The sequence below is a fragment of the Arachis hypogaea genome, chromosome 15, assembly GCF_003086295.3.
Source record: "Arachis hypogaea cultivar Tifrunner chromosome 15, arahy.Tifrunner.gnm2.J5K5, whole genome shotgun sequence".
In the NCBI taxonomy this organism is placed as follows: domain Eukaryota; kingdom Viridiplantae; phylum Streptophyta; class Magnoliopsida; order Fabales; family Fabaceae; genus Arachis; species Arachis hypogaea.
Window position 1 is genome coordinate 76368936 of NC_092050.1, and position 13860 is coordinate 76382795.

General features: G+C 39.4%; 1 protein-coding gene across 1 annotated transcript; it reads right to left on the minus strand.

The window, feature by feature from the left end:
* Positions 1-10128: 10128 nt before the first annotated feature.
* On the minus strand, positions 10129-10620 carry LOC140179241 (uncharacterized). The gene has a single exon (XM_072217914.1). It carries the CDS (start codon positions 10618-10620, stop codon positions 10129-10131), a length of 492 nt encoding a protein of 163 aa, XP_072074015.1.
* Between the last annotated feature and the right edge of the window lie 3240 nt (positions 10621-13860).

Genomic DNA, 13860 nt, shown 5'->3' on the forward strand with positions numbered 1-13860 from the left:
CAGGAGATGGTGGAAGTTGATGATCTCCTTCCTTGTTCCTCCTGGTATTGTAAAATCGCCCCCAGCGAGATGGTGGAAGGTTAGGATCCTCTCCTTTGTTCCTCCTGGGCATATGAGAATGTACCTCCTGGGTAGACGCAAGGGTTGTGGTTTCACCCCACTTGCTCCGGGTTATGATGAGTTATGTATAAAAGTGTAATATATGATGAATGAGTAATGATATGGCCATGATGAGTGATTATGCAATGTTTATGAATGAATATGAAATAACTATCTGAGATACGAGTTTTTCTGGTAAAGTACCGTGGCTTGCCACCATGTGTTCCAAGTTGAGACTCGATACTCTGTTAACCCTATGACGTAAGTTTGACCGGGCACTTATAAATTCCCGGGGATGTGACCCCCATTGAGTAATTTTATATGAGAAAAGCTATGCATAGGCTCTTGGGGATGCGCGTCGGGGGACAGTCCAGGGCTTAGCAGCCGAACTTGTTGGGTTGGCTTGATAACCGACAGATGAGACTCATCAGTCATAAGACAGGCATACATCATATGCATATGGTTTGAATTGCTTGTGTGTGAATTATTTGGGATTGCTTACATGATTATAATCTGCTATTTGCTATAGATGTTATCTGTATTACTTGTGAATTACTTGTGTTTGTCTTATCTGCTTGTTTGTCTATGCGAATTCATCAAAGATGGAGGAACGGAGGAAAGGTGGAAAAGGTTAGAGTCCAAGATAAGTTTAGTTAGGCTTAAGAACCCTTAGAAGGCCGCCCATTTATGGAGGAAAGGTGGAAAAGGTTATGAGTGTCAATGTTCTAGGATTGCCTCAGGCATTTCCAGGACCTTATATCTTATATGCGTGGCACCTTTACCATGTTGAGAATCTCCGGTTCTCACCCCATACTATGTTATGTTTTCCAGATACAGGTTGAGAGGCACCTCGCTAGGCGTCTGGAGATCTACCTCGAAGTGGTTTCTTTTTTGGGCTTATTTCTGATATTTTAATATGTATATGCATTAGACTCTCCTCTTGTGTATATTACTGCTTTACTTTTGTACCCCTTAGAGGTTTATGGAGAAATAGGCTATGTATATATGTATGTAATTATCCTCCGGCCATCCTTAGCTTCGCAGGCTGAGTTAGGAGCTTGTTATTTTGTACTCTTGACCTTCTATACCTATTTCCCGTATAGTTATGCTTATGAGCTTTAGATTTCTTCACACACAAGTAATCTCGTTTCCTGAGCGTTGCATTTTTTTATTTTGCGATTTTATTTTATTTGTTTTTCAAGGCTCCTCGTATACTGTATCATTTTCAATATTATTACGTATATATTTTATTTTAGAGGTCGTAATACCACACCACCCTTGTTTTACGGCTTAAGCGTAAAGCTCTGTGTGGTAGGGTGTTACAGTGGCCATATCTCTCATATACGGCCACGCTTTTAAAGCGTAGCCATATCTTGCTATTAGCACACTTTAAAAGCGTAGCCATATCGGCACATATGGCTATGCTTTTAAAGCGTGGCCATATTTAAAAGCGTGGCAAAAAATAAAGCGTGGCAATAGGTCACCAAAAGCATGGCGATAGAGCAACCGGAACCTTGCAGATGTGATCCTTTCAAAAACGTGCCGATAGCTCAAAAATCGTGGCAAAAAGCTATCGCTACACTTTTTTTGACTTTTCGCCAGCGTAGAAAAAAAACGTTTTCTTGTAGTGGGTCTAGCTGATAAAATAAATAAATAAAGGGGAGTGCTAGGTAAACATTGACCATCTTGAACAATATGAACAACCACCAATAAAATAAAAATGCACTACACCTCCAAATTAACCAGCTAAATCTTAATATTAAAATAACCATCCGGACACCTAGTGAAATAAATATCCAATATATCTAATTTTCACATTGTTTAATCTTTTTATTGTCTACTTATACTTTTTCATAAATAAATAAATAAATAAATAGAATGTAGTATTTCATAGCTAAAAACATGGGTTCAAATATTTTATTTTTGTTCTCGTGCGGATTCCATTAGTAAACGATATAAGTATATTTTTAAGCGCTTATATATAATTATATCCGTATAAACAAGTATTTTGGTTAATGAAGTTTAATTAAGTTGATTCACTACAATTATCATACAAAATACACGTGAATTACAAATAAAATGTGCATAAATTATATGATACTATTACTAGAGGTGGTAATATTATTCGAACTCATAAATACTCATTCTGCTCCTACTCGATCAAAGCGAATTTTTGGTGAGTCAGAGCAGGATGGAGTTGGTTTTAAAAAATACACACCCCAATATGTATAAGTATTTATAATTTTAATATATAATATATCTAATATATATAAAAAATATTAATAATATTATTTGTTATTTTAGTATTTTTAAATTTTTAATTTAATTTATGCTATATATACATAATTATGATTATATAAGTTTTAAAATTTAATTTTGTTTGTTGAATTTTAATAATTATTAAAAATAGATAGGACAAAACAGGTTAGAATATAAGTTTTTACTACCAACAAATAAAAACAAAACAAATTTTATATGAATTATTATAGGATCGAATAATGGGATAAAATTTGATGAGACAAAATTTCACTCCTACTTATTTCATTATCACCCCTAATTACTATTCTTATTATGACCGCTAATACCACTAATATTATCATTATCACTACTACTACTTCTAAGGAATTGAAATTTACAGAACTAAGGTGGTAAATATCATGATTATATGTGAGAAATGAACTGAACTAATTGATTCAATTGTTGTCACTTTGACTAGAGTCAATGGGTAAAATCTCTAAATAAGAAAATTAACAGTTTAAAAGAATTTACTTTTATTTTTTAAAATATATACTATACTAAGACCACTATTATCACTACCAGTCTCCCGCTACTATCAAGAGATTGAAATTTAAAGTGTTAAGGTGGTAAATGTCATGATTATGAGAAATAAACCGAACCAATTGATTCAGTTGTAATCACTTGTCTAGTTCATCCGTTGATAGTCAATGGATTGAATCGCTTTTTTGTTTAAATAAAAAATTAGTTTAAAAGAATCTACCATTATTTTAAAATATATATTACCAGAGAACTACCACTACAACTAAAGGGTTGACATTTAAAGGATTAAGGTGGTATAAATGTCATGATTCTGAGAATAAAATGAACCAATTGATTCAATTAAGTTCACATGGAACTAATCACTTAACTAGTTCATCCGTTGATTTGTCAAAATCAAAGGGTTGAACCGCTGCTTTTTGTTTTAATAAGACAACTAGCTTAAAAGAATATATATTTTAAAAAAAATATATTTTATATAAAAATATATTATTTCATTATAATAAATTCAATAATGTTACATTTTTTGGTTTCATAAATACAATTATTAATTTGATTCTCAAAATCTTGGTAAATATTAGATTATTAAACTCATTTACTTGATTCTATCACGATAAATCATACGTAAACTCGAATCGACCAAACCTTTTAAGATCGTAAAATTGTAAAATATTAGTTTGTTATTGTTTATCCAAAGATGTAGACAACATTGTTTCGGGAGTTACCTGAAACGAAAATTTGGGTCTGAATATGAAATTCAGATTCTTTTTGAGACAGCGTCCGACTTGTTCTGATGCCGAGGTACCGTCGTTCGAGTTTCTCGTGAGGAGGTGGGGGGTGCTACCTGCAAGAGACTCCAATGTTTAAGTTAACAAGGATTTTAAGTAGTTTTTTAGTAAATTGAGACTTGAATATACCTGAGGGATGTCAATGTATTTATAGTAGAAAAGATAACCAAATTTTAAAGTAGATAGATCCACCTTTATTGGTGGATAACCATTCTCTTTATCTTACAAAGTTGTTGAAATCTTCCTTCTAGATAGGATAGAAATAGTATGAGAGATTTAGGAGAAGTAGTTTCTTATTTAGATAAGTGGGGCCGAACCTCTCGTCATGCCTGACCTCTTAATAGGTCGGGCAGGCAGAAGTGGCTATCTTTTTAGGTGGCCCTTCTTCTTTGTTGGACCTGACTTTATGTTTTGCGCCAAGGTATAAACAGTGTCCCTGCTTGAGTCAGAGCTTTTATGAGGTCGGCTTCAAGCATTTTGTGGTTTCAACTTTCTTCATTGGGTACGCCGCCTTCAAGAGGTCGGGTATCCGACGTGTTTCAAAAAATTTTGTATTGTTGCTCCCTTTAATGACATGGCACACGTTACACGGCAGTTCCCTGGGGATCTGCACGTGACCTTTAAAGAGGGGTGCAAAATGTCCTTTTTGCCTTTTTTCTTATAAAAGCTTCACGTCTTCCCTCTTCCTTCTTTTTCCATTTCTGAAACGTTCACTCATTCTTTCACTTTCTTCGTTCATCCATCATAACTGTGTTTCAGTTCAAGATTTCTCCATCTTGAATCTTTTTAAAGATTTCATTTGCATTTTGGAGAGGAACATCCGTGTTTGTGCTATTTGACATGCCCTTCTATTTTTGCTTTTTATCAAGCTTGGTGTTGTTTATCCATTTTCCTCTTTTTCTATTTCGATTGCTCTGGGTAGTGCTTGTATTTGTTTTGAATGATACTTTGAATGGTGATTTGAAATATTGTTGGTGATGGAGACTTTTGTATCTCCTTTTGAAACTGTCGCTAACTTCTTTGTGTCTCGAAACTATTGAAACCGTCGCTACTTGAGATTGTTGCTACGGGCTATAATTGTATTGTCCCCAAATGATATCGCTTTTGCATGTTTAGAAGCAATGCAATTTCTATATCTTGAGCTTGTTTGTGAGAAAACCTTTTGAAATCGTATTTTTTGTTTTATTGTAGAAAACCTGATTTCCTTTGTTTGGTGTCCGAGCTCTTTTGTGACAGTTTCTTTGATTGTTGTATTTATAGGTATAGCTTTAATGTCTCGATCTATTATTCACAACATGTCAACCAAAGTTTCGTCTGACCTTACTTGGGTAGATATATCTGTCCTTACTCCTGTCCCAGTAATTAATAGAGAGTATGTTGCACAATTTTGTAGACATCATAGGTTGTGCATAAACTGAGGGGATGAGAGGAACTATGAAATTATTGTTGCTGATCCTGAGGAGAGGGTGTGCTTTCCCCGACTTGATAGGTCAGAACACCCTTTCTTTTATGCCTAAGATTGCTTTTTCACTAAGCTAGATGTTGGTGCGTGAAATTGATCTCCGCAAATTCCGCACAGATGAACCGGCAAGTGCACCGGGTCGTCCATGTAATACCTCAGGTGAGTGAGGGTCGAATCCCACGGAGATTGTCGGATTGAGCGAGCAATGACTATCTTGCAAATCTTAGTCAGGCAGATGGAAAAGATAGTGGTCGTGAAAAACCCATAAAAACAAAATAAGGAAAGAATTACTGAATTGGTGTGAAAACAGTGATAAAAAATCGATTGAGGCTTCGGAGATGCTTCTTTTTTCTGAATCAACTTTTCTTACTATCTACTCTAACAATGGATAAATCATTCCATGGAAAACTGTAAGTGATTAACGCTGAGGCTAGTGGTCATTAATCTTCTCTGCTTTAGATCATACGCCGGTGCTAATGGTCATCCAATCCGAACGAGGGTGAAGCTCTTAGCAATTCAATCCCTGGTGATCCTACTTAAAATGCCACAGACAAGGTCGGATCTTTCGGATCGGAGAATGAAGCTTTATAATAGAAGTAATGTGTCTGTGCTTCTCCCTGCCTGGGAGGCATAATCCTCAGAAGGAAGGAAGTCTCTTATTTATAATAAAAGATACTAGACCTAAAAGATGTTACTCATAATTAAAAATTACAAAAATGTGATAAACTAAGATAAAGGATGTGAAAATCCACTTCTGAGCCCACTTGGTGAGTGTTTAGCCTGAGCTTTTGATGAATCCACGTCCTAGTGCTCCTCTTGGGGCATTGGACGCCGGGTTTGATCCCTTGTGGGTGTCCAAATGCCAGCTTGCTCCCTTTGGGGTGTTGAACGCCTGAAAGGGGGTGTTTTTGGGCGTTCAATGCCCGTTTTGGGCAATCATTTCCAAAGATAAGTATAGACTATTATATATTTCTGGAAAGCTCTGGAAGTTATCTTTCCAACGAAGTTGAGAGCACACTAATTAAACCTTTGTAGCTCCAGAAAGTTATGTTTGAATACACGGAGGTCAGAATCTAACAGCATCTGCAGTCCTTTCTCTGTCTCTGAATCATACTTTTCCAAAACTTCCCAGAATCACCCAAAAACCACCTAAAATCATTGAAAAACCACAAAGACTCAAAGTAGCATCCTAAAAGTGATTTTTGCACTAAAACCTACTAAAACTTAATAAAACTTAACAAAATATAACCAAAAATACTAAGAAAACAGTACTAAAAAGTGTATAAAATATCCACTCATCAGATGTCCATCTCCCTTTTTCCGATTTCAAGATTGATGTCCTTTGGACTTATAATATTGCTCCTACCCATCTGGACCCTAATTCTTGGGGTTTTTTAAAGATATACCAACTTTTGTGTCGGAAACTCGATGTCCGACCTTCTTTAAAGGTCATCTTTTATCTCTTTGTGCTTACAAAGAATTTTAGTTCTTTTAAAAAAATAGGTTGGGTCTCTTTTTGTGCTGTCCAAGGGTGGAAAGTGTTTGCTATCTTTGATGAGTCAGTTTATGATTTTAAGTATTATTTCTTCAAAATATGAGCTATTGATAATACCCGACCTTTCTTTTTCGATGAAAATGATGAACCCCAATTTGCTTTATACTTGGAGGAGAAACGGGTGATAGTTAAGTACAATGTGGAGGATTCAGATGATCTTGAAAAGAGTGTAGTTAACCTGTTCCAGGAGTTCTGGGGTGGTGCTCATTATCTATATTTTTAGGGAACCCCAGCCAACTCCAGTCTGAGCTAGGTAGCCTTGTCTCTATTTTCTTTTAAGGTGCTATTAATTATGCATTTAATGCTTAACTTTGTTTTTAAATTTTTGATGTGGTGGAGAAAAAATGGCTCCCACGATGGTCGCAAGGAAGAATTTACGGACTGTGAGAAAGAGTGCGGTTGCTCGAAATTTACAGCCTCAAGAGACTGGTGGCTGGCTTCGCCCTCTAAGTCGGACTCGGGCGCTTCTACCTCGGTAAAATCTATACCTGATCTAGGTCCCCAGATAGTCTCCTCTACCTCAGAACAAGCAACTCGCTCCCGAAAACAAGTAAATCAACTACCTCCTTCAGATCCCAATTCGGCCTCTAAAGAGCACAAGACGTCGAGCACGGACATCTGCGAACAAAAGTTTTAATGCCTTGGCCTAGAGTGAGAAGCACATTATTCCTCATAGTTTTATAAGCATGGATGATGTGGCTATTGAATCTCACCTCGAGGTTATGGCCCGAGGAGGGGTTCGAACAGCCGGGCTCTGCGTGGCCTGACTAAAAGAGCTGAAGAAGGCCCCTTTAGGCACCACTGAGAGTAACCTAGTCAATTTGTAAGCTAAAGTGGAGTCTTTGAGGGAGAAAAAGAAGGAGTTGGAGGCCGAGAAGGAGACTCTGGTTTCCGAATTTTCCAAAGCTCGAGAAAAATTGAAGTAGTCTAGTGCGGCTTTGGCGATGGTCGAGGGCTTGAAAAAGAAAGTCAAGGAAAGTTACACCAGGGTTTTTGGAGAAAGGATGGACTTAGTGGATGAGTTAGCTAAGGCAAGGGACAATTAGAAAGACTTGGAAGATAGTATTGCTGAGGGGATAGATGAGCTCGTGGAGAATTTGAAGGCCCAATTTCGAGTTCTTGCTCCCGAGGTTGACCTTACCCCAATCTCAGTGAACAATGTTGTGTTGGACGAGAAGATAGTTCCTGCTCCCAAGGATGACTATGCCCGACCTCAAGGCGCTGGGTCCTCGTCCTGAGGAGACTTCTCAGGGAGTTGCTCAAACCAATGATAAAGCCACCCCTTCCCCGCCTAAGGAATAGCCTCCCCCTTCTAATTCAGTCCTGACCTCTTCCATCCAGCCAGAGGACGCTGTTACCGGCGAGGAGTTGTAGCCCTTGTGATTTTGTTGTGTATGGTCCGACTTGTGGGTCTTTGATGAACATTTTTTGTATTTGTTTGAGCAATTTATTTTGCTTTAGTTGTAGTTAAACAACTTTTTGTTAAAGAACCTTTCTTTATTTTGATAACAATTTTTGGTCTTAAGTGATTGTTTCTCGTTGAATTAGATATTAGCTTATACAGTTACTTAGTTGGGGATTATACCTCGACAAATTTTTAACATTATTTTTTTGCTAAGTTTAATAGTGATGTTGGGGCAATAGGTCGGTGTAGAATATTTTGTATTCTTTTGTAAGTTCCGACTTTGTGTAATCAGACTTTGCCAAGTTACTTTTACACTTTGTTTTTGTTCCGCCTTAATTTTAAGGTCGGTCTTACGAATTGTTTACATAACTTCTTACATTAATTTGTACCTCGTCGCTTCATCTTGCCGACCATACTAGGTCGGACAATGATTTTTGTGGTTTGTTAAGCTTAAATTAATGCGTTTTTATAGAAAACTTTTAAAGAAGAAGTGGATTTATCATTATTAAATGAAAAAATGCCTTACATAAGTTTGCTACTAAGGATTTTTTACTACCCTTAGCCTTTGTTATGATGCCTCATTAAAACCCCTTTCAAAAAAAATCTTTCTCGGAAAAAAATCTTTCTCGGAAAAAAATCATGAAGTCAACAAAAATAGTGCACCAGGGTACAAGGTGCTTGCCTAATTGTAGCACTTCTTCAAGTTACTCGCATGCCACGACCTTGGGAGTTCATTCCCTTGTAAGTCAGACACTTGGTAATAATCCTTTCCTAAGACTTTAACAATCTTGTAATGTCCTTTCCAGTTTACAGCCAGCTTTCCATCGCCTGACTTCTAAATTTTGATGTTATTTCGGATTAGTATAAGGTCGTTCGTGGTAAAGCTTCTTTTGATTACCTTCAGAGCCATCCTTTGCTTTAGTGCTTCCTCTTTGAGCCGAGCTTATTCTCGGACTTCTAGGAGAAGGTTGAGCTCTTTCTTTAGTGCTTAGATGCTAACCCCTTTATTGTAGAATATAACCCTTGGAGATTCTTCAGCGATCTCTATAGGAATCATGGCTTCCATTCCGTAAGCAAGTCGGAAAGGTAACTCCCCTATTGTGGAATGAAAGATTGTCTAGTATGCCCATAAGACTTGAGGAAGCTTGTCTGCCCATGCTACCTTTGCCTCTTGTAGTCGGTGCTTTAACTTGGCCAATATGACCTTGTTTTCAGCTTTGGCTTGTCCATTAGCCTGAGGGTGTTCTATCGATGTGAATTAGTGTTTTATCTTCAGGCCAGCCACCAAGTTCCTAAAGGTTGAGACAGTCAATTGAGTTCCATTGTCCGTGGCAATAGAGTGGGAAACTTCAAACCTTGTGACAATGTTCTTGTAGAGAAACTTCCGACTTTGCTGGCCATGATAGTCACTAATGGTTCTATTTCAATCCATTTAGTAAAATAGTCAATCCTACTATGAGGTGTTTTACTTGTCCTGGAGCTTTAGGGAATGGTCTGAGGAGATCAAGACCCCGTTTTGCGAATGGCCATGGTGATGTGACGCTGATATGCTCTTCGGGAGGTGCAACATGGAAGTTGGCATGCTTCTGACAAGGCGGGCACCTTTTGACGAACTCAACTGCTTCCTTTTGCAAGGTTGGCCAAAAGAAGTCGGCTCGGATAACCTTCTTGGGTAGTGATTGGGCTCCCAAGTGGTTTCCACATATGCCATTTTGTACTTCCTCTAGGACCTCCTTCATATTAGAGGTCGGGACACACTTTAGGATAGGTGTTGATACCCCTCTTTTGTATAGAATTTTGTGGACCAAGGTATAATTTTGTACTTTGGTTATAAGTCTTCGAGCCTCTTTTTCATCTTCAAGAATGATATCAATTGAAGATAGTTGACTATGGGGGTAATCTATCTTAAATTTTGTTTGGATATGGTCATTATATTTGAGTTGTCATGTCCTTTTGACACTGATGGTTTGTGGAGAGTTTCCTAGATGAGACTTCGATTGTTGCCCCCTAGCTTGGTGTTGGCTAGCTTGGAAAGAGCATCTGCTCAGGCATTTGACTCCCAAGTTATGTGTTGGATCTCTCTTTTAGAGAACTGTGCTAGTTGTTCCCATGCTTTGTCTAGGTACTTCTTCATGTTAGGATATTTGGCTTGATAAGTGCCATTAACTTGTGAAGTTACCACTTGGGACTCACTAAACACTATCAACCTTTTTGCCCCCACTTCTTTAGCCAGCTTCAAACCAGCAAGTAAGGCTTCATATTCTGTTCGGTTATTAGAAACAGGAAACTCGAACCTTAGCAAGAGTTCTATCCGAGTTCCTTGCTCACTTTCCAGGATAACACCTGCTCCACTATCGGATTTATTGGATGATCCATCTACGTATAAGCTCCAAGTTGTTGGACTTTCCTGACTTTCAATGTATTTAGCTATGAAGTCAGTGAGGTATTGTGACTTGATTGTTGTCCGAGCTTCATATTTCAAATCAAACTTGGATAGTTCCACAGCCCATTGTAGCATTCTTCCTACTAGGTCCATTTTTTGTAGAATGTGTTTCACGGGTTGATTAGTTCGGAACTTTATATTATGAGCTTGGAAGTAAGGTCGGAGCCTTTGGGAGGTGAGGATAAGAGAGTACGCAAGCTTTTTTATGTTTTGGTAGTTTAGCTCTGCTCCTTGTAAAGCTTTGCTAAAAAATTATATGGGTTGCTGTCCGTTCTTATCTTCTCGGATTAGGGCAGAGGCGATAGCTCGGCTTGCCACTGCCAAATAGAGAACAAGCTCTTATCCTGTAATAGATCAGGTGAGTATAGAGGGTTGGCCCACAAATGCTTTAAATCTTGAAATGCTTGTTCATATTCCAAGGTCCATTCAAATTGACTCCTTGTTCATACCCTGGGTTGAGCTAGGTGATCCGGGTTAGATGAAGACAAAAACTACCGACCTCTTATAAAGGTTGGTCGACACCAACCTCTTCCCAAAGAGCTCGGCCAAATTGCTATAAGGGCCCAAGTAGGCCCAAAAGCAGAAGATCACAGCCCACCTAAAGGCGGCTGGCCAAAGATAAGGGGACTCACCCACAAAAGATAAGATAAGATAACTAACTTATCTCAAAGGAAGGTCACTCTACACTACTATAAATACACTAGAGAACCCAGGTATAACTGATACTCTGATTCTACATAAAAAAACCTGCTCAAAGCCCGTACTAACTTAAGCATCGGAGTCTCTTGTAGGTACCACCACCCTCCGGTGATCAAGGATCCGCAACATCTCAAGACTCAGCAAGTCAGACACAACAACTCCGACCATAATAGCAGATCTCCTCCGAGATCCACCTTCAGTTTCAGGTAACCCTCGGAACATTACATCTCAAGACTCAGAAAGTCGGATACAACAGCTCCAACCACAACAGCAGATCTCGTCTGAGATCGACCTTCAGTTTCAAGTAACCCTCGAAACACTCCTGTTCATACCCTGGGTCGAGATATCTGACCTGGGGTGATCGACGATAAAGCGACCGACCTCTTTAGGTCAAGCGGACCGACTTCTTTATGAAGAACTCGGCCAAATCGACAGGAAAGCCCAAAAAGGGCCCAATTCAAGGAATACGACTCAAATCCAAAGGTCGTTCAGGCCTATAGAGAGAAGGGTGGTCCCGTTGAAGATACGCTGACCTCAACCTAAAAGATAAAGATAAGATAAGATAACTAACTTATCTTATCCAAAGGTTACATCTCACCATTATAAATACACTGGAACACCCAGGTATAACTCATACTCTGATTCTACATAACACCTGTTTAATACCCATGCTAACTTAAGCATCGGAGTCTCTTGCAGGTACCCCCCACCCTCCGGTGACGAAGGATCAGCAGTACAACCAGTCCAACAAGTCGGACACGACAGCTCCGGTCGTCTCCTACCAGCCGGACACGTCGGTACCGATCCGTACAGAGGATCTCAACCGAGATCGACCTCCAGTTTCAGGTAACCCTCGAAACATTGGCGCCGTTGCCGGGGAACCTGGAAGTCATCCCATCACCATGGCGGACAACCGTGACAACGACCACGATTCAGATCTAGAAAATAGAACGCCGCACAAAAATGCGGACACCCCACTAAAAGACACCCCAGAATCCAATGGAGACAAAAATACACCAAACCAGGGGGCAACAATAGAAGCCTTATCCAGGAAATGTTGCAGAACCCGTCAATCTCGGAAGAGAAAAAAGTCATGACTATAACAAGTCAAGACCAAAGATGGATGACCCCCATAACCAACTACCTCAAAACAGGAACGCTCCCCACAGAAGAAAAGGAGGCAAAGAGGTTAAAAAGGGAGGCACAGTACTACACCATCATAAATAACATCTTGTACAAAAGAGGAATCTCAATACCTTTACTAAAATGCGTGCCGACCTCCAACACAAAGGAAGTGCTAGAAGAAATACACGGCGGCATTTGTGGCAATCATCTCGGAGCACGAGCTCTCGCCAAAAAAGTACTCCGGGCGGGATTTTATTGGCCAACTCTACAGAAAGAAGTCACAGAATCATGTCCACCATGTCAGAAACATGCCAACTTTTACATCGCTCCGCCAGAAGAGCTCATTAGCATGACCTCGCCTTGGCCGTTTGCAAAATGGGGACTCGATCTTCTTGGCCCCTTCCCACAGGGATCAGGACAAGTCAAATTCCTCATAGTAGGGGTAGATTACTTTACAAAGTGGATCGAGGCAGAGCCCCTAGCCAATGCCACCGCTCAAAGAAGCCGGAAATTCTTATATAGAAACATTGTCACGAGGTTCGGGGTTCCATATTCAATAACCACAGACAATGGCACTCAATTCACAGATGCAGGCTTCAGAAAACTAGTAGCCGACTTGAATATAAAGCACCAGTACACCTCCGTTGAACACCCACAAGCCAACGGACAGGCCGAAGCCGCTAACAAAGTCATACTGGCCGGATTAAAATGGAGATTACAAGATGCAAAAGGAGCCTGGGCAGAAGAGCTTCCACAGGTCCTATGGGCATATCAAACAACGCCACATTCCACCACGAAGGAATCTCCCTTCCGATTAGCATACAGAATAGAGGCAATGATCCCAGTAGAGATTGAAGAAGGCTCGCCTAGAGTAGTTCACTACAATGAGGAAGCAAACTCCCAACTTCAAAGAGAAGAACTCGACTTGCTACCCAAAATCTAGGAAAGAGCTCGGATCAGGGAAGAAGCTCTAAAGCGCCGAATGGCTTCCAGATATAATCAAAAGGTAGTGCTGAGAAGCTTTTCAGAGAATGATGTCATTCTAATCCGAAATGATATCGGAACAACTCGACCAGGAGAAGGAAAGCTGGCAGCAAACTAGAAAGGACCTTACCGAGTTGTAGAAGTCCTTGGAAAGGGCTACTATAGACTGTCTGAACTCGATGGACGAGAGCTTCCCAGGTCATGGCACGCCTGCAACCTAAGAAGGTATTACAGTTAGAAGACATAAAAGATCTCATCATTGGATGCACTCTTTTTCCTGAAAAGGTTTTTTAATGAGGCACCAAGTTGAGACTCAGACAATCCCATATGTATATATTTGCACTTTTCCTTTAAATAAAATAAATTTTAGATATTCTACAAAGATTTTAAGACGCATTAATCTGAAGCATTCATCGTCCAATTATAAAGCAACAGATCGGCAGAAAGTGAAAAACAATTTCACTGCACGATCACGATAAAGACAAACCGTCCGATAAAGGTGAAAACGCGATTCACCCAAAGGAC